Source organism: Sphaeramia orbicularis, unplaced genomic scaffold (genome assembly GCF_902148855.1).
Source record: "Sphaeramia orbicularis unplaced genomic scaffold, fSphaOr1.1, whole genome shotgun sequence".
Lineage (NCBI taxonomy): Eukaryota > Metazoa > Chordata > Actinopteri > Kurtiformes > Apogonidae > Sphaeramia > Sphaeramia orbicularis.
The window spans coordinates 1-20,000 of record NW_021941496.1 but is presented as its reverse complement, the minus strand read 5'-3'; the positions used below and the strand labels follow the sequence as shown (position 1 = coordinate 20,000).

Here is a 20,000-nt window from a genome sequence, read left to right as displayed (position 1 = left end):
CACACATGGATACACAAAAACACACATGGATACACACACACACACAAAAACACACGGATACACAAAAACACACATGGATACACAAAAACACACATGGATACACACACACAAAAACACACGGATACACAAAAACACACATGGATACACACACACACACACACAAAAACACACGGATACACAAAAACACACATGGATACACAAAAACACACATGGATACACACACACACACAAAAAAACACACGGATACACAAAAACACACATGGATACACACACACACACACAAAAACACACGGATACACAAAAACACACATGGATACACACACACACACAAAAACACACGGATACACAAAAACACACATGGATACACAAAAACACACATGGATACACACACACACACAAAAACACACGGATACACAAAAACACACATGGATACACACACACACAAAAACACACGGATACACAAAAACACACATGGATACACAAAAACACACATGGATACACACACACACACAAAAAAACACACGGATACACAAAAACACACATGGATACACAAAAACACACATGGATACACACACACACACAAAAACACACGGATACACAAAAACACACATGGATACACACACACACACACACACAAAAACACACGGATACACAAAAACACACATGGATACACAAAAACACACATGGATACACACACACACACAAAAAAACACACGGATACACAAAAACACACATGGATACACAAAAACACACATGGATACACACACACACACAAAAACACACGGATACACAAAAACACACATGGATACACACACACACACACACACACACACAAAAACACACGGATACACAAAAACACACATGGATACACAAAAACACACATGGATACACACACACACACAAAAAAACACACGGATACACAAAAACACACATGGATACATACACACACACACAAAAACACACATGGATACACACACACACAAAAAAACACACGGATACACAAAAACACACATGGATACACACACACACACACAAAAACACACATGGATACACACACACACAAAAACACACATGGATACACAAAAACACACATGGATACATACACACACACACAAAAACACACGGATACACAAAAACACACATGGATACACACACACACACACAAAAACACACGGATACAAAAAACCACACATGGATACACACACACACACACACAAAAACACACGGATATACAAAAACACACACAAACACACAGACACAAACACACGGATACACAAAAACACACACACAAAAATACACAGATACACAAAAACACTCACACACAAAAACACACGGATACACAAACACACACGCACAAAAGCACACACACACAAAAACACACACACACACGCAAAAACACATACAACAAACACACAAAAACACACACATGCACACACACAGACACAAAAACACACACACACAAAATCACACACACACACACACACACGCAAAAACACACACAAACACAGACAAAAACACACACACAAACACACAGACAAAAATACACACGCAAAAACACACAAAAACACATACAACAAACACACAGACAAAAATACACACGCAAAAACACACACAAAAACACATACAACAAACACATAAAAACACACTCATGCACACACACAAAAACACACACACACAAACACGCACACAAAAACACACACACACACGCACATACAAACACACACACACACAAACACACACACACACACACAGAGTTAATGACTTCCTGTCCTCCATCTTTCCGTCACTATCGACTCGTTTTTCCTCCACATAAGTTTCATTTGATCACTTTTATGAACCCTCAAAGACCCAGAACATGGACCGATCCAAACTGTTTAAGAAGTCCTGAACCCACCCATGTGTTCAAAGATTTCAGGTAAAATACAGTTCTTCATCTTTTCATGGTCATCGGATATGACCATATTTGGACATTCAGAAACACCGTCATCTTCTACAACATCGATTCACCAGTAAAACCCATAGAGCTGGATCAATGATAGTGGAGAAAATGAACAGAAATGAATTTAAAAAACAAAAGCCTTGAAAAACATCATAAATAATATGTAAAGGAAGGCAAAAAATGTACTTAAGTAAAAAAAAAAAGAATAGAAGAAGCAACAAAATGAAAAAAAAACAAAAAAAAAAACAGCCAAAGTAATGAAAACCATGAACAAAAACAAGTAAGAAATCAACACTGTAATAAGTAACGTTGACAAAATGAGCCACAAACTGAAGTAAATTAAAGAAAAAAAGTTCTTAAAAAGGCAGAAAAATTGTTTAAGAGTGTTTAAGGGTATTTAAGGGTGTTTAAGAGTGTTTTTGGGTGTTTAAGGATGTTAAAGGGTGTTTAAGGGTATTTAAGGGTGTTTAAGAGTGTTTTTGGGTGTTTAAGGATGTTAAAGGGTGTTTAAGGGTATTTAAGGGTGTTTAAGAGTGTTTTTGGGTGTTTAAGGATGTTAAAGGGTGTTTTAGGATGTCTAAGGGTGTTTAAGGGTGTTTTAGGGTGTTTAAGGATGTTTAAGAGTGTTTTTGGGTGTTTAAGGATGTTGAAGGGTGTTTTAGGATGTCTAAGGGTGTTTAAGGGTGTTTAAGAGTGTTTTGGGTGTTTAAGGATGTTAAAGGGTGTTTTAGGGTGTCTAAGGGTGTTTAAAGGTGTTTTAGGGTGTTTAAGGATGTTTAAGAGTGTTTTTGGGTGTTTAAGGATGTTGAAGGGTGTTTTAGGATGTCTAAGGGTGTTTAAGGGCATTTAAGGGTGTTTAAGAGTGTTTTGGGTGTTTAAGGATGTTAAAGGGTGTTTTAGGGTGTCTAAGGGTGTTTAAAGGTGTTTTATGGTGTTTAAGGATGTTTAAGAGTGTTTAAGGCTGTTTTAGGGTGTCTAAGGGTGTTTAAGAGTGTTTTTGGGTGTTTAAGGATGTTAAAGGGTGTTTTTGGGTGTTTAAGGGTGTTTCAGGGTGTTTAAGGGTTAATGTCAGCCTCATATATACAAGGTGGTACAGATTTCAGTCTATTATGGGATGTTTGGAGCCTGTCGGTCTGTTACTGGAAAATGAATCTGGGTTAAAACTGATGACACCAGTTAAACAGGTGGAATTAAAGGTGGACTGAACCCTTAAAGTGGATTATAGGATTAAAGGTGGACTAAACCCTTAAAGTGGATTATTGGATTAAAGGTGGAAATAAACCCTTAAAGTGGATTATTGGATTAAAGGTGGAAATAAACCCTTAAAGTGGATTATTGGATTAAAGGTGGAAATAAACCCTTAAAGTGGATTATTGGATTAAAGGTGGAAACAAACCCTTAAAGTGGATTATTGGATTAAAGGTGGAAATAAACCCTTAAAGTGGATTATTGGATTAAAGGTGGAAATAAACCCTTAAAGTGGATTATTGGATTAAAGGTGGAAATAAACCCTTAAAGTGGATTATTGGATTAAAGGTGGAAATAAACCCTTAAGGTGGATTAGTGGATGCAGGTCAGTGAAGCTTTGACCGTCTCAGTCCGTTTCCTCCTCTTTATTCATCAGTCTTTCTTTCTTTCTTTCTTTCTTTCTTTCTTTTTTCTTTTCCAGACTCCAGGCAGATGCAGTCCTCTCCGTCGTGGTCCTACGACCAATCATATCCCTACCTTGGCCAGATAACCACGCCCACCGTCCACACGGCCAATCCCCTCTCACCCAGTCGCTCTTCGCTCGACCTCTCGTCTCGACTCACCGGTAAAACAAACGTCCTTTTGGTTCAGTTATTAGTTCTTTGTCTTTGTCAACGTTGGTTTGAATGATGAACAGAACTGTAATCCACAAGAACGACAGTGAACGCACATTTAAAACCAGAGAAAATAAAAAAACTGAAAATAAAAAAAACAGAAAATAAAAAACAGGGCACACACAGATTCACAACAGAATATAGAGCAAAGAGCAGATGATAAGAAATAAATAAATAAAGGCAATGCTGAGGGTGTGTCTGTGTCCACAGAGCCAATCAGATGGCAGCATTTGTCCTGGGCCAATCAGCAGTAAGGACATCATGGACCTTTGGTCACATGACACACTGTAAAAAGTCTAACTCTGCCCCAGTGTGTTTGTGTCATTTCTGTTCCAAATATCAGATCACATTTAAAATCAGACACAATCACCAACAGAAGAACTGAACACAGACAACAGATCTGAAAAAAAGAGTCACACTGATCTGAACAACAGCATTTACACCGGTTCCACTGGAAGAGGGGGTTTTTTTTGGCTTAGTTCAAGATTTTTTTTTTTTTTGCTTAAGATGTTTTTGCTTAATTCAAAATTATTTTTTTGTTTAATTCAAGATGTTTTGTGTTAAAGTAAAAAATCTGCCAGACTAACGGTGTGCTTGTTTTGGACACACGTCATTATTGTCCACTTGTTTAATGTCCAGGTTTTCAGTGTTTGACCTTTGACCTTTGCCGTCTCCGTCAGGTCCTGACCTCACGGCCTTCGGTGACCCCAGGATGACCTTGGAACGACCTTTCACCTCTCTTCCGTCTCTACCCGACTCCCGGTTCTCAGATCCGCGGGTCCACTACCCCCCCACGGCCGCCGCCTTCACCTACACCCCCTCCCACAACCCGGTGTCCAACGGCGCTCTGGGAATCACCATGGCAACAGCAATGGCCACCACCCCGGCGGGAAGGTACCACACGTACCTGCCCCCGCCCTACCCGGCCAACGCCCCCCACCAGGCCCAGAACGGACCCTTCCAGTCCACCTCGTCCCCCTACCACCTGTACTACTCCACCGCCGCCGGCTCCTACCAGTTTTCTATGATGACCGGAGGAGGAGGCGGGGCCGGCGGCGGCGGTGACTCGCGCTCCCCGCCCAGGATCCTCCCGCCGTGCACCAACGCCTCCACAGGCTCCTCCCTCCTGCACCCGTCTTTGCCCAATCAGAACGAAGGCGTGGGCGTGGAGGTGGAGTCCAGCCACAGTAGCTCGCCAACAAACATGGCGAGCGCCGAAGCCGTCTGGAGACCGTACTGAGCACGAGCGAACCCTGAAGTATGCACGGGGGGGGGGGGGGGGGGGGGGGGGTCATGTGACGGGGCCCAGTGTCAGTTCCCCTTTGGCCCCTCCCCCTTCATTTTACAGGCTCCTCCATAGGCTGCCCCATGTCTGAGGGGTGTGATCATCTACAGGCTCCGCCCACATGTGCATTTTCAACACTAGACTATAAAAGGTTCGGAGGAAGAAAATTCCCAGAATGCTTTGTAAAACTGGGAGGGGTCTGAATGCTCTGTGGGTGGAGAAAAGAGCAGTGTGTAAATATTCTGACAAAAAAAACTAAAAAAAAAAAAAAGCAAAATCTATTGGAAGGATTTGAACGTGAATGTGGGTGCGAAGGAAAGTCAGGACTGGAGTTAGTTCTGTGAACCGGACTGGACTCAGGACTGCAGTTAGTTCTGTGAACCAGACTGGACTCAGGACTGCAGTTAGTTCTGTGAACCGGACTGGACTCAGGACTGGAGTTTGTTCTGTGAACCGGACTGGACTCAGGACTGGAGTTAGTTCTGTGAACCGGACTGGACTCAGGACTGGAGTTAGTTCTGTGAACCGGACTGGACTCAGGACTGGAGTTAGTTCTGTGAACCAGACTGGACTCAGGACTGGAGTTAGTTCTGTGAACCAGACTGGACTCAGGACTGGAGTTAGTTCTGTGAACCGGACTGGACTCAGGACTGGAGTTAGTTCTGTGAACCAGACTGGACTCAGGACTGCAGTTAGTTCTGTGAACCGGACTGGACTCAGGACTGGAGTTAGTTCTGTGAACCGGACTGGACTCAGGACTGGAGTTAGTTCTGTGAACCAGACTGGACTCAGGACTGGAGTTAGTTCTGTGAACCAGACTGGACTCAGGACTGGAGTTAGTTCTGTGAACCAGACTGGACTCAGGACTGGAGTTAGTTCTGTGAACCAGACTGGACTCAGGACTGCAGTTAGTTCTGTGAACCGGACTGGACTCAGGACTGGAGTTAGTTCTGTGAACCAGACTGGACTCAGGACTGCAGTTAGTTCTGTGAACCGGACTGGACTCAGGACTGCAGTTAGTTCTGTGAACCGGACTGGACTCAGGACTGGAGTTAGTTCTGTGAACCGGACTGGACTCAGGACTGGAGTTAGTTCTGTGAACCGGACTGGACTCAGGACTGGAGTTAGTTCTGTGAACCGGACTTGACTGGCACTGGATTCATGTCCTTTTTGGTAAAGTTTGCAAGCAACGGGTTTAATGTCCAATATTTAATGCTATAATTGTCCAGTCATGTGACATTTTAACCCTTAAAGACCCAAACGTCACCTTTAACCTAAACCATCGACCGATCTAAACTGTTTAATATGTGTCAAATACAGTTCTACATCTTTTCATGGTCATCAGGTATGACCATATTTGGACGTTCAGAGGCTCCGTAGTTACCGTGGAAACACCATCATCTTCTACAACATTGATTCACCAGTAAAACCCATGGAGTTGGATCAACGACAGTGGAGAAAATGAACAAAAATGAATAGAAAATGCCCAACAAAAGAATAAGTAATATGAAAATATAAGCAAAAAAATACTAAAATAAAGTTAAAGTTAACAACAGCCAAATTAATGAATAAAATGGACAAAAAATAAAAAGAAGTCAACAATGTAATAAGTAACATTGACAAAATTAGCCACAAAGTGAACAAAATTTAAGAAAAAAAGGCAACGAAAGAACAAAAACAAATAAAATAATAACTAAAATCAACTAAATGAGCAAACACGAATGAGAAAATGTATAAAATAATAAATAACATGGAGAAAATCAGCAATAAAATGAATAAAAATATGAACCATGGATTGGCCATGCAGTCGGATCAGTGACACTGGAGGAACTTTTATTGGATTTAAATTAAAAAGTCACTTTTTCGTCCGTTTTCTCTGTTTCTGGTTTAATAACCTTTGAATTAACTCTGAGGTTTAATGAACAACATGATTAATGGATTAAATACAAGAAAATACCTGATTTACACTGAAAAAAACACTCAATACAGAGGATCGTATTTTAATAAATGTTGGTTTTATTGACTTATTTTGATCTTGTTGCTTAATATTTAAAACTTTTTTTATTTATTCATTACTTTGACTGTTTTTCTTCATTTTGTTGCTTATTTTATTTATTTTTTACTTATTTTATTTTATTTCATTGTTGATTTATTATCAGTTTTTGTTCATTGTTTTCATTCCTTTGGCTGTTTTTGTTCATTTTGTTGCCTTTTTACTTTTATTTTCAGTAAATTTTTCTGCGTATTTTTCACATTATTTATTATTTTGTAGTTTTTTTTATTCAGTTTTGTTGGTTTCACTGGCTCATTTTGATCTTGTTGCTTTGTATTTGAAACTTTTTTATTTATTCATTACTTTGACTGTTTTTCTTCATTTTGTTGCTTATTTTATTCTTTTTTTTATAATTTTGTTGCATTTTTTGCTTTTTTCATGTTATTTAGGATTTTATTAAGTTTTTTTTATTCGTTTTAGTTCATTTTCCTGCCTTTTTTAATTCTTTTCTTCAGTTTACTTCCGTTTGTGGCTCATTTTGTCAGTGTTACTTATTACATTGTTGATTTATTTTCAGTTTTTGTTCATTGTTTTCATTCCTTTGGCTGTTTTTGTTCATTTTGTTGCATTTTTACTTTTATTTTCAGTAAATTTTTTTTGCATATTTTCACATTTATTATTTAGTAGGTTTTTTATTCATTTTTGTTCGTTTTATTGGCTTATTTTGATCTTGTTGCTTAATATTTGAAACTTTTTTTAATTTATTCATTACTTTGACTATTTTTCTTCATTTTGTTGCTATTTTATTCTTTTTTTTACTTAATTTTATTCAATTTTTCACTTATTTTTTTCATGTTATTTAGGATTTTATCAAGTTTTTTTGTTTTGTTTTTTAAATTCATTTTAGTTCACTTTATTGATTATTTATTAGCGTCTCCATTCTCTGTCATTTATCGAACTCCACGGATCAGATGACGGTGACGGCGTTTCCACGGTAACCACGGCTGCCTCTGAACGTCCAGATGGATCATATGTTTTGTGATGACCGTGAACAGACGAATAACTGAATTTTTCATCATTTATTTTCATGTTTTGATTGGATTAGTGGATGAACGGGTCTTAAATATCTCAGATGGGCAGATGGTTTTGCATGTTTGGGTTTTTAAGGGTTAATTTCTTTCTTTTTTTTTTTTTTTATCAGGTATGTGCAGTAACAGAAGAGAATGCTGGCTAATGTTAATATTGTTAATATGAACTTTAAAGTGGTATTTCTGTCTCCCCTTCAGCAGTTTCACCTCAGAATAATTCATTGTCACCTCTGTTTCGTTGCCAAAGTGAAAAACATTACATCCCATAATTTTAACTCTTTTTTTTTTTTTTTATCTGTATGACACTGTGCTTGTGCGTCGGTTTTATTTCCTCCTCATGTTTGGACTGTATATAACTGTGGGTGTACAGTAAATGATATGAATATGTGATCGTGTTTTCTGCACTTCCTCTTCACACACACACACACACACACACACACACACACACACGTTTTGTTTTGTCCAGTGTTTCTCACATGTGCTTTTGGTTTCTATGAATCTTCTTATAAAGAAAATCCATGTGACATACGCAGCGCCTCCTGGTGGTCTGGTCTGGTCTTTCCTGTATGTTTGTGTCTTAGGGCTGTGTATATTTAAAAGTACTGTATCCATATTAAAAAGTACTGTATCGATATTAAAAAGTACTGTATCGAGATTAAAAAGTACTTTACCGATATTTAAAAGTACTGTATCGATATTAAAAAGTACTGTATCGATATTAAAAAGTACTGTGTCAATATTTAAAAGTACTGTATCGAGATTAAAAAGTACTGTATCAATATTAAAAAGTACTGTATTGATATTAAAAAGTACTGTATCAATATTTAAAAGTACTGTACCAATATTAAAAAGTACTGTATCAATATTAAAAAGTACTGTATCGATATTAAAAAGTACTGTATCAATATTTAAAAGTACTGTATCGAGATTAAAAAGTACTGTATCAATATTAAAAAGTACTGTATTGATATTAAAAAGTACTGTATCGATATTTAAAAGTACTGTATCGATATTAAAAAGTACTGTATCGAGATTCAATAGTACAGTATTGAGATTAAAAGGTCCTATATCGATATTAAAAAGTACTTTACCGATATTAAAAAGTACTGTATCCATATTAAAAAGTACTGTATCCATATTAAAAAGTACTGTATCGATATTGATCCATGTGACATACGCAGCGCCTCCTGGTGGTCTGGTCTGGTCTGGTCTGGTCTTTCCCGTATGTTTGTGTCTAAGGCTGTTTATCGGCAAGAATTTAGCGATACAACTACGAATCGCAATATTAGGATCACGATATGATACATTGCAATATATCACGATACTGTGAAGGCATTATTTTTTTGCTTCGTTTCTGTTTTTTAAAAGATTCTTTCCTGGAAAAACTTCTAGTTCAGTGTTTGGGAAAATAAAGTCGGAACATGCGGCTTTACCAGAACAACAGACACAAATAAATCATGTTTTACAGACGTTACAGTTCAACATCCTGCTGAAATGTTCAGATTCGATTGCGAAAAGAATCCCTAGTGTTCAGTCCCTGCTTTATCCAACACCAGAACATTATTTTTGTGCTTTCCCAGTAAAATAAAGGAACATTTCCTTCTTTCAGACGGTGAACAGTGCTTTTAGGGTGACTGAAAAAACTGTTATTCATTTAAAACGCTACATTCATGACCTGCAGTAACACAACAGTACCGCTGTCGCATACAAACAACAGAACTAACACTCGTGAATATAGAAATAAAAGAGCACCATAAACAAAAAGAACAAAAGTGAACCTCTGCCGTGTCTGCATTTGAATAAACGCTGAAAAATATCCACAGTGTCATGACGGCAAATGTCAGGATAGACTGTGGAAACAGTGTTTTCTCAGCTGTTTGTGTTCGTATGAAATTCTGACGTGTTTGTACCTGCACCGATGACAAACACACACACACACACAATCAAAAACACACAAAAAAACACAAAACACACAAAAAAAAACACAAAACACACAAAAACACAAAAAAAAACACAAAACACACAAACACAAAAAACACAAAACACACAAACACAAAAACACATAAAAACACAAAAACACACAAAAAAAACCCACACAAACACACACAAAAACATAAAAACACAAAAACACACACAAACACACACATACACACACAAAAACACATAGAAACACACACAAAAACACACACTAACACACACACACAAAAATACATAAAACACACACAAAAACACACACATAGAAACACACACACAAACAGACACAAAAACACACACACACGCACACAAACATCCTCTTCTATTCCTGAACATGGAGGTATTTCTACAGGCAAACAGACAGGCCTCAGTATGTCCTCACACACACACACACATACCCGTTTTTGCTACCCCGTGGGATCCAATGACATACTGGTGTCTGGTGGGATCCACCCTTTCTGAAGGTCCTACAGCTTTGATTTTAACTTGTAAAATCATGAAAAATTTAAGGGAACACAAAAATCACTTGAAACATCTAAAACTCACAGAAAAAATTTAAACCTGAATTTTGATGATTTTGGGGACCAAACCTGTATTCTGCCCCCCCTTGGGGACCGGAACTGCTTTGCCTATTTGCATGTAATTACAGCACTGTTGTGACAGTCTAGAGCTATGATGCACATCTACAGTGACTGACTGTCCACAGTGGCACATCAACTGATCAGATTTTCAATCTGAAACACAAGCGTTGCCCGTATATGATTTGAATTATCATTACTTTAGTCATATTGGTTCAACATGTTGTTAATGTTCCTTCATATGTTCCTTTATAATGATATCATCCAGTGACCCCTAACATTACCCAGCATTTATACTGCTTTCAGCTGTCAAAAGTCAAGCAACATCAATCATGAGTTGTTTTGAGATCTGTTGTAAATGAAGTTTTTTTAAACTGAAGGATGGTTTGTTGATTGATTGATCGATCAGCCCCAGTCTGGTCTTGGGACCTTCACAAAGAAAAATGTCTATTCAATTACAGATCACCATGACTGTTTTTATTTGTGTTATTGCACGTCCAACAGTAAAGTGGCAGTTGAACAGATGGACTCCACATGTCCAACAATTAAAGTTCTTTAGAACAACAGGGAGCAGGAACTGTGCAAGATTCAATCTCACATGAGCAGTGACCCTGAATCAAAAACTACACACACAACACGGTTTTATACTGAATTTTACAGCTTCAGTCTGTGTCAGGCTCATAAAATCTTAAGACATGATGGAAGAGATCCTAAAATGCAGTCAAGACGTGTCTTCCTCTCCCTCCAACTACTATCTGCTCATCTTCCTCTTCAGCTACTTCCTGCTCATCTTCCTCTTCAACTGCTTCCTGCTCATCTTCCTCTCTCTCCAACTGCTTCCTGCTCATCTTCCTCTCTCTCCAGCTACTTCCTGATCATCTTCCTCTCTCTCCAGCTACTTCCTGCTCATCTTCCTCTCTCTCCAGCTACTTCCTGATCATCTTCCTCTCTCTCCAACTACTTCCTGATCATCTTCCTCTCCAGCTACTTCCTGATCATCTTCCTCTCTCTCCAGCTACTTCCTGATCATCTTCCTCTTCAACTACTTCCTGCTCATCTTCCTCTCTCTCCAGCTACTTCCTGATCATCTTCCTCTTCAGCTACTTCCTGATCATCTTCCTCTTCAGCTACTTCCTGATCATCTTCCTCTCTCTCCAGCTACTTCCTGATCATCTTCCTCTTCAGCTACTTCCTGATCATCTTCCTCTCCCTCCAGCTAGCTTTGAAACATGATGGTAGAGACCCTAAAATCCAGTTAAGACTTGTGTTCAGTGTAGTGATGCATTCTGATATTGATTCGTGTCTGCCACACATTAAATGGAAGCCTTCAAAAAAGTGCCTTTGTTTTCCCAGAATATTTTAAACAAAATTGAGTACTATGATTTTAAATCATATTTTACGCTCGGCAAATTGCACCAACTGGACATAATGCCACACAAACGTTGTGATGAACCATAACAATTTTGAACAAAACTAAATGCACTGCAGTTTTCTGTGATTATAAAAAAAGGCTGTTCAGATAATGTTTAGATCCACAAACCCCCCAAAACAACAGGAAACTGTTTTTCAAAACAAAACAGAAAAGATGCAGCTCCAGTGTAGAGGTAAGGGAAATATTAACCTTTCAAAACAAAAGCCTGAGAAAATCTTTAATAACGTGTTGCTCCTTCACGCTGAACTGCTGTTATTCGGTTCTTAACATAGTACTTAACAGCCTTCCAGGTTCTTGACTTCAGCTCTTGTGGTGAGGCCTTGATGCAAGCCACACAGTCTGCTTTCCTGGGAACTTTTCCACAGTCTATGAACGCCTTTAGAGTCTTTTCCTCTGCACACACTTCTGCAGGTGTCCAACTCCTCCTCTTTGAGCTCTCTAAGACAAGAAGACAGAAAAAAAGACAATCAGACCCATAGACTACAAGGCTGGTGTCACTACAACTCACTTAACAGACTCACATACTAGTAATGTCAAAGAATTCAGTGACCAGCCAGCTTCATCAATTAATCAGATGTGTAATTTCATTAAGCAATGTCCTGAAAGCTGATATTTTTTATTAATACATAACACAAACACTAAAATAATTTACATCATCAGTTGTACTAGCTGATGCGGTACCAAACCTGATATATATTTCACATTTTGTTTTAGTATTTTTCTACAAATTAACCAATACTAGATACTATTCAAATTAATAATCACAGGGCAGCTATGTCTGTTTAAATTTAGCCAGTTTACAAGATATTGGTAGAATTTTGATTGTTGTAGCGGTATAATCTTGTTTGCCATGTACAATCTTTGATTTCTTTCTTTGCTTATGAATAAAAACCTCACATAGGATGAGAAATCTACCAACTAAAATGTGTTTTAATAATGCTATTAACAATGCTTGCTCAGTGATTCTGTGTTGAAAAAGTTAATGGGCAAACAGTCTGTGGGATACCTGTAGCAGAGGATTCATCTTGCCATGTCCAGCCATATATTTGGGGTCCTAAGAAAGAATAAACCACAAAGAAATCTGATTAAAAACAGTAAGGTCGTCCTAAAACTCTACCATCTAGCTGAAACTCTCTGAGCTTTGCTTTTTGGGAGTAATATTGGATGAAGGTCTGACATGGAAGTCCCATATTGCACATGTGAGGAAAAAAGATGTCAAAGAGTATTTTCATTTTAAACAAGGTAAAGTATTTGTTAGATTACAGAGCGATGCAAACCCTGTATTGTGCATTTATATGGCCATATATTAGCTACTGTGTGAATGTCTGGGGTAATACATATAAGAGTAACACAAAGCCGCTGTATCTCCTACAGAAGAGAGCTATCAGGATTATCCATAAAGCAGATGATCAGGAACACACTAATATATTATTTATTAATTCTGGATTATTGAAATGGCAGGAGCTAGTTAAGCTACAGACATTACTTGTTATGTGCAAGGCCAAAAGTAAACTAGTACCAGCTAAATTACAAAAACTGTTTGTCTTCACTTCAGAGAAGGAAGAGCACAGAAGGAAAGGTCATCTCAAACACCAGTGTGAACAGACAACTGTGAAGCAGTGGTGGGGTTAAACTCTGGAATTCTCTTTATAATGAGCTGAAGGGCTGTAAAAACATATTCCAAATGAAAAAAGTGTAGAAAGAAAGAACAATGAGATGATATGAACAGTTATAAGATTTACATTTGGCTTCGTATTTGTTTTGCATTTTGTGACATATTTATTTACTTATTTTGCTCTGGTATAATGTTTTTGCATCATTTCATCAGGTTTATATTTACCTATGTTTTGTACTTTCTGCACATGTCGTTTTGCACTTGGTTTTGGATTCATTTTTTAATTATCTTTGGATGTATTTAGTTTGGTTTGTCTGACTTTATACAGTATGATTTATAGCTAGTTGTGTATGGCTAACCATTAAGGTTATTATTATTTAGAAGGGGACAGGAAATGTAAGATTTTCTTCATCCTGCTCCTTTTCGAGCATGGGTGTGGACATGTTTGTTTACTTGATAATTATTGAATGCTTACTGATGAAATGCTCAACCGTGAACGAAATAAATGAAATGAATGAATGCTACTACATGTATTGTTTCTAATTTTGCTGAGTTACACAGTTACCAGAATGCTGGCTAACTGTCAGTACAGGCACAAGGTTGGTGTAGAAAGGTTTGGTGTTAGTGTCTGAGGATTAAAAGCTATGAGGTTAAATAGAGGTTGATAGACAAAACTAAATATGCAGACTTACAAATATGCTGTCAGTTCTTTCCAGTGGTGGAACGTTTGGGTCAAAACTGCATGCTTCCTATGTTGGAAAAATAATAGTGTAAATATCCATAATATGAATACAAATATGAAACATAATTAGTAACTTCCAGGACATGCACTGTGGTATAATATGTAGTATGCTCTAATTTTACAGGAGGTATTCTCACTACTGCTGGTTAATAACAGTAACTTTTGAATACTTACCAAACTATTGCAAGGTGCCAGGACCTCAGGAGATGGTCCTGATGAGGCCTCCTCCTCTTTATGAGGTCTTCCTAAGGGCTAAAAAGGCAGAACAGACGGATGTGACTACATGTATTGTTTCTAATTTTGTTGAGTTACAGTTACAGTTACAGAATACTGGCCAACCGTCAGTACACACACTAGGTTGGTGCAGAAAGGTTTGGTGCTGTTTGGATGAACTAAGGCTGAATATTACTGCTGAAAGTGAGTGTGACTGAGAGCCGCTGTTACAGTAAAAACCACTGACTGTGTTATTCACACATTTGATCCATCTTACAACTCTGCAATCTAAAATCAAGAAAACCCTGATGAACTGTATTAACTTCTTCCTTGAACACGTGGTGTAAGGTAGTGCACTACTCGAGTATATTGTGTTAAGTGTGTGGGATGGGTCTCTGAGTTTACCAAGCTGTTGGAGGGTGGGATTAACTCAGATGATGTCTCCTGTGGTGTGGTATTCACCCTTCTTTGGTGTGGCAGTCTTGAGGACTAAAACAGATACAAATATTACCACCATGAAAAAAAAAAAAAACACAACTAGAACATAATATGTAAAAAGCCCAATGAAATAAGTTAGTCTTTGTATAAAATCTATTTTACAGATGATTGTGATGTGCAATTTTTGCCATATGCTCACTCACTACCACAGACTGGACAGTGCATGAGGAATTACACAATTATACGGTTTCCACCAGGATATGAACATCTCCGAATAACCTTAAAAAAAAAATACAAAGCTGGAAATATTCTTTAATTTCCTTATAGGCAGCAGCCAAGTATGCATGCATGCATGACTACATATGACTGCAATATTGTGTCAAATGTGAATATTAAAGGTCAGTCATCTTTACCTGTGTTTGGTTAGTCTCCCACTCCGTGTACTTGGATAAGCATTTTTCATGATGGTCCTTCAGACGCTGTAAGCGTGCAGAAAACCTGGTCTGAACACTATTTCTGCAGAACAGTCCAAAAACAATAACTGTCAGGGGAGAGCAGGTACTTGCACAGTTCTACTGGGGTCCTGGTCTGGTCAGCTGACAGGTGACTGCTTTGTTTATATTATCTGTTGCATACAGTGCAGACAGAGAGCTTCTGATACTAGCTACACATAGCTGGACTCTGCATGAAATCACAGACACACGTTAATATGCAACAAGAAACGTAATGGAGCGGTCAGTTTAAGAGGTGCAAAACAAAAAAAAAATCCAGTTTCTCTTACCATTATATTAAAGGGGGCAAGTTCATTTTATGTTTTATATATAACGCCAGATGACAACAGAAGTCATTTAAAGTTACTTTTCCTATAGAACAGAATTATACCTTGATATTTGGGTTAATAGCCTTATGTTATTTACCTTTTTTATATGAGGCGGTCACGTGTTAACTATCCTCCTCTGCTCTGGGTATGGCGTTGTGCACGCTCCCTCACACACAGGTGTGCACGCTCCCGTCAGCGGACAGAGAGTGCGTCAGAGGACACCTGTGTGCTAAAGTCTAAATCTAAACCTTAAACTCAGCCTTTAATGCAGTGACACAGCTCCAGCTACATAGAATACAGCTGACGTCACTTAAATACTCTCCGCTGTCTGTTTATACTCGCAGCACCACGGACACGCCCCCTTTTCTGCACTCCACTGTAATATCAGTGATTAAATTAAGAAAACTCAGGTTTGAAACACAAACAATACATGTGAAACCGGTGAAATATCAGTGCACGGTTCTAATGTTTAAAACATACTGTTCCAACATTCTATAATGTGAAGCTAGCGCATGTTAGCATTAGCGACCATGCTAGCTAATATAAACGAGTGAGCTTTTAGCTGTAAACACGCTAGCCACAATGCTAAGTCTAATTAATATTTTAAGTGTGCAAGACTGTAAACTTACCTAGTGTTCTGTTTTCTGCTGGTTTTGTCCACGTTCTTTTTATTTTTCTCCATCCGTCCTTCTCTGTCCTCTGCTGCTGCTGCCTTCTGTCACTGACCCACACCCTGACCCCTGCTCACACCGAGGGGGAACCCCGTGAGTGGGGGAGGGGCACAGGTGAAGTGGGGACCCACAAAGTCAGGAAAGGTGTGTCCTGCCCACAGCTCCACCTGTCAGACCAGGCACAGGTGTGGTGCGGACCACAGAGGTGTGTCCTGCCCACAGCTCCACCTGTCAGACCAGGCACAGGTGTGGTGCGGACCACAGAGGTGTGTCCTGCCCACAGCTCCACCTGTCAGACCAGGCACAGGTGTGGTGCGGACCACAGAGGTGTGTCCTGCCCACAGCTCCACCTGTCAGACCAGGCACAGGTGTGGTGCGGACCACAGAGGTGTGTCCTGCCCACAGCTCCACCTGTCAGACCAGGTACAGGTGTGGTGCGGACCACAGAGGTGTGTCCTGCCCACAGCTCCACCTGTCAGACCAGGCACAGGTGTGGTGCGGACCACAGAGGTGTGTCCTGCCCACAGCTCCACCTGTCAGACCAGGCACAGGTGTGGTGCGGACCACAGAGGTGTGTCCTGCCCACAGCTCCACCTGTCAGACCAGGCACAGGTGTGGTGCGGACCACAGAGGTGTGTCCTCCCTTAACCACCAAATTACACTTAATTAAGATGTGCTGCTGTCATAATCCTATTTTTCATATATTATTATATGTTTATGCTGCATTTTTACAAACCCCTGGCTCTGTACAGCAGGTGAGTGGGGGAGGGGCATAGGTGAAGTGGGGACCCAAAAAGTCAGGAAAAGTGTGTCCTCCCTTAACCACCAAATTACACTTAATTAAGATGCCCTGCTGTCATAATCCTATTTTTTTTTAAATTATTATATGTTTATGCTGCATTTTTACAAACCCCTGGCTCTGTGCAGCAGGTGAGTGGGGGAGGGGCATAGGTGAAGTGGGGACCCAAAAAGTCAGGAAAAGTGTGTCCTCCCTTAACCACCAAATTACACTTAATTAAGATGCCCTACTGTCATAATCCTATTTTTCATATATTATTATATGTTTATGCTGCATTTTTACAAACCCCTGGCTCTGTGCAGCAGGTGAGTGGGGGAGGGGCATAGGTGAAGTGGGGACCCAAAAAGTCAGGAAAAGTGTGTCCTTCCCTTAACCACCAAATTACACTTAATTAAGATGTGCTGCTGTCATAATCCTATTTTTCATATATTATTATATGTTTCTGCTGCATTTTTACAAACCCCTGGCTCTGTGCAGCAGGTGAGTGGGGGAGGGGCATAGGTGAAGTGGGGACCCAAAAAGTCAGGAAAAGTGTGTCACTGTTTCACTGCGTCACTAAACCTGTTGGACTGAGATATTTCAAATATTTCATAACGTAATGCCTCAAATAATATTATTCATTAAATGACTTTTTTCAAGCTATGCTGATGTCATCATGCAGTTTTTAAAAACAACACTGCCATGTTCTGCAACAGGTCTATGAATGTTCTCATTCATCCAGGTCACAGTTATCTCAAAGAAACTGAACTGAACACAACTGGACTTGGTTATGGCTGTGAAGACGTTTCACCTCTCGTCAAAGATGCTTCATCAGTTCATGCTCATGCTCGTCTGACTAAGTTGACTTGTCTAGTCCCAGCCTTAGTGCCCTTATTTTGATCATATGAGGCCACTACTAGTTATTGTGTCCTCAGATTATTCATCGCAGGCCCCTGTTCACTATTGTGGTCACTGATTCATCATATCAGGCCATAGCAAACTGCTTTATCTCTGCTTTGCTCATATTCGGTCACAACCAGCTAATGTGGCATCAGATTGTTAATTTCAGGTGCCAGCTAACTGCTGTGGCCGTAGAGTGTTCATATTAGGACACTGTTAACTATACTTTCATCAGTTTGTTCAGATCAGGCCACAGCTAGCTACTGCGGATTCAGACTGTACATATCAGGCCACAGCTAAGTGCATTAACATCAGTTTGTTATTATCAGGCTACTGCTAACTGTACTAGCCTCAGTTTATTCATGTCAGGCCACTGCTAACTGTTGTGGGTTTGGATTGTTCCTATGAGGCTACTGCTAACTGTACTAGCCTCAGTTTATTCATGTCAGGCCACTGCTAACTGTTGTGGGTTTGGATTGTTCCTATGAGGCTACTGCTAACTGTACTAGCCTCAGTTTATTCATGTCAGGCCACTGCTAACTGTTGTGGGTTTACATTGTTCCTATGAGGCCACTGCTAACTGTACTAGCCTCAGTTTATTCATGTCAGGCCACTGCTAACTGTTGTGGGTTTACATTGTTCCTATGAGGCCATTGCTAACTGTACTAGCCTCAGTTTATTCATGTCAGGCCACTGCTAACTGTTGTGGGTTTGGATTGTTCCTATGAGGCCATTGCTAACTGTACTAGCCTCAGTTTATTCATGTCAGGCCACTGCTAACTGTTGTGGGTTTGGATTGTTCCTATGAGGCCATTGCTAACTGTACTAGCCTCAGTTTATTCATGTCCAGCCACTGCTAACTGTTGTGGGTTTACATTGTTCCCATGAGGCCATTGCTAACTGTACTAGCCTCAGTTTATTCATGTCAGGCCACTGCTAACTGTTGTGGGTTTGGATTGTTCCTATGAGGCCATTGCTAACTGTACTAGCCTCAGTTTATTCATGTCCAGCCACTGCTAACTGTTGTGGGTTTACATTGTTCCTATGAGGCCACTGCTAACTGTACTAGCCTCAGTTTATTCATGTCAGGCCACTGCTAACTGTTGTGGGTTTGGATTGTTCCTATGAGGCTACTGCTAACTGTACTAGCCTCAGTTTATTCATGTCAGGCCACTGCTAACTGTTGTGGGTTTGGATTGTTCCTATGAGGCTACTGCTAACTGTACTAGCCTCAGTTTATTCATGTCAGGCCACTGCTAACTGTTGTGGGTTTGGATTGTTCATATGAGGCCATTGCTAACTGTACTAGCCTTAGTTTATTCATGTCAGGCCACTGCTAACTGTTGTGGGTTTACATTGTTCCTATGAGGCCACTGCTAACTGTACTAGCCTCAGTTTATTCATGTCAGGCCACTGCTAACTGTTGTGGGTTTGGATTGTTCCTATGAGGCCATTGCTAACTGTACTAGCCTCAGTTTATTCATGTCAGGCCACTGCTAACTGTTGTGGGTTTGGATTGTTCCCATGAGGCCATTGCTAACTGTACTAGCCTCAGTTTATTCATGTCAGGCCACTGCTAACTGTTGTGGGTTTACATTGTTCCCATGAGGCCATTGCTAACTGTACTAGCCTCAGTTTATTCATGTCAGGCCACTGCTAACTGTTGTGGGTT

General features: G+C 39.6%; 1 protein-coding gene and 1 long non-coding RNA gene across 2 annotated transcripts in view; one reads left to right on the top strand and one right to left on the bottom strand.

Annotated features, from left to right (window-relative positions):
* The window catches only part of LOC115415970 (runt-related transcription factor 1-like), a gene marked incomplete at its 5' end in the record, with an annotated part of 17,296 nt that extends 12,221 nt beyond the window's left edge, over window positions 1-5,075 (top strand). The window contains 2 exons of the mRNA XM_030129650.1: window positions 3,609-3,752; window positions 4,482-5,075. Coding sequence (XP_029985510.1) covers window positions 3,609-3,752; window positions 4,482-5,041 — 704 coding nt within the window. The remainder of the gene's footprint in view (window positions 1-3,608; window positions 3,753-4,481) is intronic.
* A 7,452-nt stretch (window positions 5,076-12,527) lies between these two features.
* Window positions 12,528-15,876, bottom strand: LOC115415971 (uncharacterized). The gene is made up of 6 exons (XR_003934893.1): window positions 15,573-15,876; window positions 15,127-15,210; window positions 14,683-14,760; window positions 14,459-14,515; window positions 13,158-13,205; window positions 12,528-12,589 (listed from the first exon to the last, which is right to left on the bottom strand). It is a non-coding gene; the product is annotated as an uncharacterized LOC115415971 (long non-coding RNA).
* Window positions 15,877-20,000: the final 4,124 nt, after the last annotated feature.